At 42.8% G+C, this 9312-nt stretch overlaps 1 protein-coding gene across 1 annotated transcript in view; it reads right to left on the reverse strand.

The window, feature by feature from the left end:
* The window catches only part of DLD (dihydrolipoamide dehydrogenase), a 35137-nt gene extending 33966 nt beyond the window's left edge, over positions 1-1171 (reverse strand). Inside the window, exon 1 of the mRNA XM_088480196.1 lies at positions 1046-1171. Within this exon, the coding sequence (XP_088336322.1) occupies positions 1046-1084 (39 nt within the window). The 5' untranslated portion in view covers positions 1085-1171. The remainder of the gene's footprint in view (positions 1-1045) is intronic.
* Between the last annotated feature and the right edge of the window lie 8141 nt (positions 1172-9312).

The following is a 9312-nucleotide window of genomic DNA, read 5'->3' on the forward strand; positions in this document are numbered from 1 at the left end:
AACAACATAAGCATGCGTGTGTGCTATTCACAAAAATGTATTTTGGGAACCTGGAAAAGGTGCTCACATCATAGTGTTTACTGAACTCACAGTATTAGTGAACTGTGCAACACCTAGAGAAGGTTGTCACCTTGAGCTTGTTGAAGTTGCATAGTCATAGTAAGGGGGAATAAGATAGATCCCCTTCCGTTTCTGTACGATGACATCATCAGCCAGTGTCCAACGTCATTCCCTACCATCCAAGTGGGCATAGAGGGGGAATATATTCTTGTGGCGAGCAAGCCACCATGCCCACAACATGGCGAGCCTGCAAGGGGACGACTTTATTTTCCTGGAAAGTGTGGGCAGAAACCTCCACTTCCGCCCTCACTCACGTCACTTTAGGTACTGCTACTGAAAGGGTTTTATACTCTTCCAAAGTAAGGAGGAGTGACAGGAAGCACATGCCTTGGGCCCCCTTCTCTCACAGGGTGACTTGGACCCGGTACTACTGTTCCCATTGGTGTGTGCCGTCTATTCCAGATGGAATCTAACTCGTTCATTTTCTTGCATGTCTATCAGTCTCACACAGACACACTGTATGGATCCATACAATTTGAGGACACGCAGGCGACACCCACCCACCGCACGACACTATGCTCTTAATTTTAAACCATAGGGGTCCTGGTGTTTTAAGAGCCCCAGATCTACCAAAGACTTAAACCAGCTTTCCTGTTCGGTTTACAGTGGTAATGGGTTTTGTCAGATTCACAACTTAGTAAGGGAAACCATAGAGTGACTGATTCTGTAGCAGTGTAACACGAGACTCAGGTAGTACAGGATCACACGTGTATGTCAGTGGGGGGCTTGTTGTAATGTTGCTGTACATAAGAAGTGAAGGTCAGTTATTAGTTGGTCTCCCAGGTGCAGGCACAGGGCTGCTTGTCTCCTAGGCCCAGGCTGTCATCCACACACTGACATTTGGGGCAGGATTGTGACTGTGCACTGGATAGGGAGGCATCAGCGGACCTGCTGCTGTTCCTGCCCACTCAGACTTTCTCTTTACCTTACTTAAGGTGCAATACACGCGGCTCCAGCTTAACATTTTCTTTCCGTATCAGGCTCACTCTGCTCCCAGCCTGGGCTTCTCTGGATCAAGGACTTCACTGACTACGCATGCGCGAGGGGGAGTGTTACGCTGGCAACGGACTATGGGAAACGTAGTTTGTCAGGGCTAGTTCGCGTGCATGTCATGTGATTTACGAGCGCTGACTTTCACTATGTGCGGCAGCTGCACTAGTAGAAAGCTATCTGACGGCCATGTTTGATGTGGGCAAACCCAAACTATAAGCCTCTGTCCTGAAGACTATGGGCCTGATTCAGACCCACTCGCGAGCGGCTGTCCGCTCGCAAGTGGGTCGATGTTATGCACTGAGCATGCGCACGACGGAGGGAGCTCCGTCGTGCGCATGCGCCAGACGCGACGAGCGAAGGAAAGTCCTTCGCTCGTTGTGTCCGATCAAAGGGGGCGTGCTGTCAATGTTGATTGACAGCACGCCCCCTTTGGTGGGCGTGCCGGGGGCGTGCCTCCCTGACGGGGGCGTTCCCACGGGAACGCCTCCCGTCAGAAGCCGGCCCACTGACATCACTAGTGATGTCAGTGGGAGTGATTTTGGCTCTGATAGAGCCAAAATCACTCCGGAGCTTGCGGTTGAAAACCTCAACCGCAGGCTCCGGCTCGCAATTTCGATGGTCGCGATGGTCTCGACCATCGCGGCCATCACAAAGCACGCTCGTATAGCCTGTGGGTGGTGACCCACAGCTATACGAGCGTCCAGGAGGACGCTCCATGAAAATGGAGCCCGGCCCTCATTCAGAGCGTGCGCTCTGCTCAGAGCGTACGGCTCTGAATGAGGGCCTATGTGTGCGCGAAGTGACATTTTTTATTATATAGTACAGTGGTTCCCACACTGTGCGCCGCGGCACCCTGGGGTGCCTTGGGACACTTGCAGGGGTGCCTCAGGTTGGTGGTCCAGCATCAAATAAAATTTTTTATGGTCAATGTAATGTAAATATGTGGACAAACAGAAGCACAAACCTGTCCACCACTATATAACCAAACCTAAGGATGACAGGTCAGCACAATTTACTTCACTATACTACTTCACTACATTTTTCTTAATTTCTCAATAACAAACTTTTGGCTTAGGGGTGAAAACAATGCTGATGCACGAGGGCGCCGTGATTCAAAAAAGTTTGGGAACCACTGATATAGTAGAAACAAACTCCTTTACCAATGCCTTAGCCTCAGCTATTCCTCTTTTGCGCCTGCAAATTTTTCTCTTTCTATTAATGTTTTCTTTTTGATCTTATATAAATAGACCGGTTTGGATAAAGCTCTGTTTTACTTATATTGCAATGGTAGTGACTAGATTCCCTTCGCGGAGAGGACCCTGATGTCATCAGCTACTGTCCAACGTCATTCCCTACCATCCATGTGTGGATAGAGGGGGAATATAAACTTGTGGCGAGCCACCGAGCCCAAAGCAAGGCGAGCGACATTCTTCTTTAGATGGCCTTCATGGGCATACAACTGCACTTCCACCCTCACTCTCGTCACTTCCAGGTCTCTAGCGTGAAGAGGAAATAAGCTCTACCATATCGCAATGGTTGCAGATAGTTCCCCTTCCGTAGATGTACCCTGATGTCATCAGTTACTATCCAAGTGGACATAAAGTGGGAGTAGTAAACCTGTGGAGCAGGGGTGTTTATAAGAGAGTAGGGGCCCGTAGCAGCCTCAGTTTGGGCCCCCTTCTCTGTCAGCACACTAAGCGCAGTAGATTCTGGCATGAGCTGGTTTCTGGGAAAATGGAGCCCGCACCTTTGTCCTGGGGACATCTTTTCTGTGCATGTGCGAGTCACCAGGAAAATGGCCGCTGCCATTTTCCCAGTGAATTTTTTCTGCTCTGCAGCTCTGGTCCGGCGCTGCTGAGCAGCATGCCGAAATCTGCAAAAAGGTAAGTATAATTAACAATGGGTGCAGGGTGTAGGCCCCCCTGGACCCAGGGGCCCGTGTGCACGGCACACCTTGCACCCATTATAAAGACGCCCCTGCTGCAGAAAGCGAAGCAAGTCACCGTGCCCGAAGCGTGGTGAGCGAAGCAAGCCTGTGAGGGTACAAATTTCTACTATTGGTGGCCAGATGCTAAAGTTGAGACAGAATAATGGCGCTGTCAGGGCATGGAACCGCACTTCCACCATCACTCCACGTCACGTCCAGTACATTTACTGAAGGGGATCTATACACAACCATATCGCAATATATTACTATCATTAGTAATAGGCCTGCCATATCATCCCTTTAATTCGTAACACAAATAAATGACACAAATTCTGTGGCTGGCTGGCTGACTTCAAGTGGGGAATGCAATTGTTATTTTTGGGTGACTTAACTAATGGGCGCAAAATGGAGCAATTCAATTGTTGCTCCATTCGAGCACTCGAGCTGCCGGGGCCGACATTTCTGCTGGAAGCCTACTGAGATGGCGAGCAGAAATGTATGAAAAGTCTGGGTTTTAACATTTGGGTACCCTAACCAGGACTTCAGATGGGTTTACCAGTACTTTTGAGCCCGATAACTAATGAGTGCCAAAACATTTTAATTGCTTCATCGGGCACCCACTAATTATCGCTGCCCAAAAAACACCTGAATTCCCCTCCCCCCCCCCCCATTTTTTAAATAGGGACATTAGATAGGAAACCCGAAAAAGGGCCATGGCCTCATGGGGAAAGGGCCAGGGAAGAGATACGGGAGGCAAAAATGATTTTTAGTATGGATTCCATTTCCCCAAGAGGAATGAATGAGGGGAATAGTTATTCAGCTTTTTTATAAGAACTTGCAAATCCCTATATTTGGTTGATAAGATGCTATAAATGATCCCATTATTGGTCTAAATTATGACCATAATACCTTTAGGAATAATGATATGATGCAATGATGTCATAGGATCGACATTTATGATTTTCAGTATGGATCTTATCTCCCCAAGAGGAAGGAATGAGAGGAATAGTTACCTAGCTTTTTTGTTAAGAACATATCAATTCCATTTCTTCCAATAAGATGGTATTAATGATTCCATTATTAGTCATAATAATGACCAAAATATCTTTAGAAATAATGGTATGATGCATTGATATCATAGGATCGACATTCTATATATCGCATTTAATAGCACATTTATTCATTTCCCAATAGTGAACTAATAGTGGAGTAGGTAGAGCAGTTTTAATTTATACCATCTATAGATATTATTTATAATATGCTTTATATTTATGATTACTGGATCCACATTATTTATTGTTAACAGGTATCATCTATAAGAGTATGTTTCTTTTGGTTATTTTTTGGGTTATTATCATTATTTTCTTTTGATGTTTGTATGGGATGAACACAACATGTTACAGATATATATTATCAATGTTTTATAGATGACACTAATTAATACGCACTCAGTTAGGTGACCTTATAGGTATATATTACCTATATCTTATACACTTATTTTAGGTAGCACATTTATTATATCTTTGATATATATTTGTCACTGATTATAGGCATTATTCACAGATTATTTTTGCTTTGCATTGTGTGGTTCTTTCTTTTTGTTTTTTTGTAGGGGTACACATTGATTAATAGATTTTTATTTTATTTGTAGTACACTAATAATGGGTTGGCACTTTCTTTTCCACTTATTTTTATAGTCATATATTGTATTCATTATATTTCATTTATATATAGATTTCACATACATAATAGGAAGAATATCAGTTGTAGCCAAAAGGATTTAGCTACATATATTTTGCACATACTTATTATTGGGTGAATAAGATTTATCCAATGACATATATTTTTTATATATAATATCACTAAGATTACCTGTTGCCTGATATAAGATTCAATAATATGGATATGCTGATTTAAATATATATATAGAGGAGAGTATATATATATTATTTAATATTATTGGCCAGTAATCATTATGCATTACATTTAATTATTAGACAACATTTATATTTCACTATTTTCACGGGGAATATCCTTAATTAATGTGCTTTGGATTCTTTGCATCTAGAGTATTCCATGAATAGTAATTTGGCTTGGTTAGCACGAGTGGTATGCACCTGATGAGGATTGACATGTGACTCTAAGAACGAATTTGGATTGGACATACTTACGTATATTAGACCATCAGACAGAGCAATCTGGTTAGCCTTGATAAAGCTATTCTCAGTGAAACGCGCGTTGGCGGCAGGTCCCGCTGTGTGACCTTATGTTTGTTTATGTACAAGACGAGTAACCATATATGTGATGTCTATATGTTAAAACTCTGTGACCAGTTATACATGAATTTAGCAAGACGTTAAGAACAGCTGATATTACAGCTATGCAGAACATTCAAGACGCTTAAATCATAGACAGTATTAGCGTCCTGACAATACTTACCTCTATGTTCACCATCTGGGGTTAATTTGCTGCAGCACACCAGCAATACCTATCGATTTATTTAATATAATTTATGCGCAGTATCTGCAAGTCTGGCCATTCCGCTGTATAAAGCAGCACACTACTAAGCACTGGAATATATACAGCTGCTTTACAATTGTATAACATAGATAGTATCAGCGTCCTGACAATACTTACCTTCATGTTCACCATCTGGGGTTAACTTGTTGCAGCATACAAGTAATATCCATCAACTTATTTTTTATACAATCCATGCGCAGTATTGGAAAATCTTGCCGCTCCGTTGTATAAAGCAGCATATTACTAAGCACTGAAAAATATATATAGCTACTTTATATTTGTACAACATTTACCTGCTTAATAAGGAGAGCCCTCCTATATTGACTTTCAATACGGAGATAGAATGTGATTGCGATCATTATAATGATTATTTTTATTACTTAACATACGCAACCACTCTATAAGTGTATACATATTGGATTATATCCTCATACCCCTGATATTATCAATGACACTTTGTCTTATGGAGTACAATTACTGGCAATGTAAATTATACATGCTGGTGAATAGGGGTACGCTATAATATAGCGCACACGTGACACTCAGGGCTATTAGCGGCTTCAATTCTACATAGCGCTGTATGCAGCAATGTAGGGATATTTTTACTGATATATCTATCCCTATTTCATGACTGATTATATTATTCAGTGGTTTTGGTCCAAATAGGATTAGATTCATCACTCATAGTATTTGTATACTTTGCTCTACATGGTGGCAATGTTCCACATTAAGAGCTACATTTAGACTTTCACTTGGTTACATTTATTTATTGAGAGTTGGACACACAACAACATTGTTGCTATTAGTATATATTATATAGAATTTGATGTGTAGTCCCTCTCATAATACAATACGAATTATTCATACATTATATATCTATCACACAGTGGGACATATAGGCCCTCATTCAGACCCACTCGCGAGCGGCTGTCCGCTCGCAAGTGGGTCGATGGTCTGCACTGCGCATGCGCACGACGGAGGGAGCTCCGTCGTGCGCATGCGCGAGCCTCGACGAGCGAAGGACTTTCCTTCGCTCGGAGTGTCTCATCAAAGGGGGCGTGCTGTCGATGTTGACTGACAGCACGCCCCCTTTGGTGGGCGTGTCGGGGGCGTGCCTGCCAGACGGAGGCGTTCCCAAGGGAACGCCTACCGTCTCAAGCCGGCCCCACTGACATCACTAGTGATGTCAGTGGGAGTGATTTTGGCTCTGATAGAGCCAAAATCACTCCTGGCCTTGCGGTTGAAAAACTCAACCACAGGCTTTTGCTCGCAGTTTCGATGGTCAAGACCATCGCGACCATCATCCTGCACGCTCGTATATGCTGTGGGTGGTGACCCACAGCTATACGAGCGTCCAGGAGAACGCTCCATATTAATGGAGGTGGGCCCTGATTCAGAGCGAGCGCTCTGGTCAGAGCGTCCGGCTCTGAATCAGGGCCATAGTCTTTTATTGATATCTCTTTTATTGACACTTTTTCTATAGTCCAGTCTACACTATATATGTTTGTCTATAGTCTGGAGACATCTGTTTCCTTTTAATATTTCGCTGTTGATTTTTCAGTTACATATGTTTATTATAAGATGAATTAAAAGTTATGTTTTAACTATTCTTTGTGCGCCTGTAACAGACATTCTTCTTCTTTGGTATATTTGGATGTGTTTTTCATTGTCATCAGGCTGCACCCCCTACATTAATATAATATTATTATTCGCATTTATCAATAACTCTAAGTATATGGGGCCTCACTAATATTTATACATTATCTTAACTAACTAGTGCAGTAGTTATCTTGGTTTTTTCTTTTTTTAAGAGATACGGGAGGCCAGGAGATGCTAGGAATAAAAGAAGAGAAAGCTACAAGTGAGAATGATACAGCTACAGGTCACACTACCCTAGTTACGGCCCTGGGTTAAGCATTCTGTACCGCCCAACTTTCCTGTCACCGTTTTGGCCAGAAAGTGGATGATTCTGGACAGAAAGGGGTGGGGTCTCTTGTGGATCAGTGATCAAGCTTATTTACCCTGATTTTGCTAGTCTACGTTGTTGAAATGCAACAGTAGCTTCAGGCTTAATATTGCTAGAGAAGTTACACTAAAGTGACTGCAGGTGGTGCTGATACTACTCTACTGTATGGTTTCTCTATACTGTGATTGTGTGATAATCTTATATTGCAAAATATTATGGAAATCCTCCATGTTATACGCATTATTTTGTATGGTGAAATGCCTGCACTGTTCATTCTCAAGGTATTCTTTGTAGATCTTCCCTGATATATGCCAGGTAACCTCAGCTCGCCCCTGCTTTGCCCAGTCCCATCCTCTCCTCTCTAATGCGGGCCAACATAGGTGATGACAGATAAAGAGAGGATAGATTTGGGTACTATACCATAGAGATGATAATTAAATACAGTGGAGATTAGTTTCAAAAGGGAACTGGTACAGATAGAGAATACTAGATGGCCTAGCATCAAGCCCTGTGGTACTCCAACTGGTAGAGCAAGCAGAAAGAAGGTGGTTCTAGTGATAAAAAAAAACACTAAAAGAGTCATTTGGTAAATAGGGTGAGTACCAGAACAGCACAGTGTCTTGAAGTGCTAGGCAAAATAGTGTTTGTGGTCAATAGTGCAATGAAGCATAAAAGTAAAAGAAAATTAGAAGCATCTAAAGGCCCCCATACATCAGCAATTGATTGTGGCAATTCTGCAATTTGCAATCGATTGTGTATAAAAATCTGCAATGTATGACCTTCACAGATTGCAACCAAAAAGTGATTGGAATTGTTAAATCAGGTTGTCCAACATGTTGGATTTCACAGTTGGATTGGGGCTGTAAATTGCTAGTGTATGGACATGATCAGCAGATTTGCAGACAGTTACTTGTAAAATGAAAGGCTTTTCAAGATTGGAAGATCTGTGTTTTCTGCAATCGATCTTCAAATCACTGAAAAAGATCTGTAATGTATGGGCACAGATTGCTAGATTGGGAAATCCTAACATTGGGCAATACATCTTTAAATTGTTCAATTGTGGTTTTCAGATTGCTGATGTATGGGGACCTTAACATGGCACAGCACCTCCACTCCTCCTCTGGGGAAGTATTGAACGTGTCCTGTTTTTACATTTTAGAAGTGGGGATGTAAAGTTTTCTGACATACCTCTTTTCCACTTAAGTACAAACTGGGTCAGATCTGGGACAGATTATTTTAAGACCGCGGCGCCAACGCGGGCAATTCCTGGGTCTGCGCTGTTCACACTGCACATGGGTGTAGCGGAACTGGTCTGCCAGCACTTGGAGATGACATCATCTCCAAGCTACAGAAAATCCGGAACGCTCCATCCTGTAAACGGCACCCGGGTCGGACGATCCGGGTTACCCGTTTACACTGCAGGGTTACATGGGTCGTTCCTGTATTAAACCCTGCAAACTACTCGAGTTGGATTGCTGGGTCACTTGACCTGGGAATCCAACCCTGGCCCCTTTTACACCTAGCAGCAACTCAGGTTAATCCGGCAATAACCCGGGTTTTATCTGTGGTGCAAAAAGGGTATAAGTAGTTGTTTTCTATTATCTTGCTGCTCTCTATTCAACAAAGTCAATTCACTCATAGATCACTGTTCCAACATACAAGCCCTGTTATAGTCAACCTGGTGATTGTAGTGATTCACAGAAGAGTCAGTAATCACAAACACACAGTGGCAAAGGACTTCCTTTGCCACTCCTTGAACTGCTTGTTACTGACTTGAAGGAGGGAA

The sequence above is a fragment of the Taudactylus pleione genome, unplaced genomic scaffold (assembly GCF_031769625.1).
Source record: "Taudactylus pleione unplaced genomic scaffold, aTauple2 ptg000251l, whole genome shotgun sequence".
In the NCBI taxonomy this organism is placed as follows: domain Eukaryota; kingdom Metazoa; phylum Chordata; class Amphibia; order Anura; family Myobatrachidae; genus Taudactylus; species Taudactylus pleione.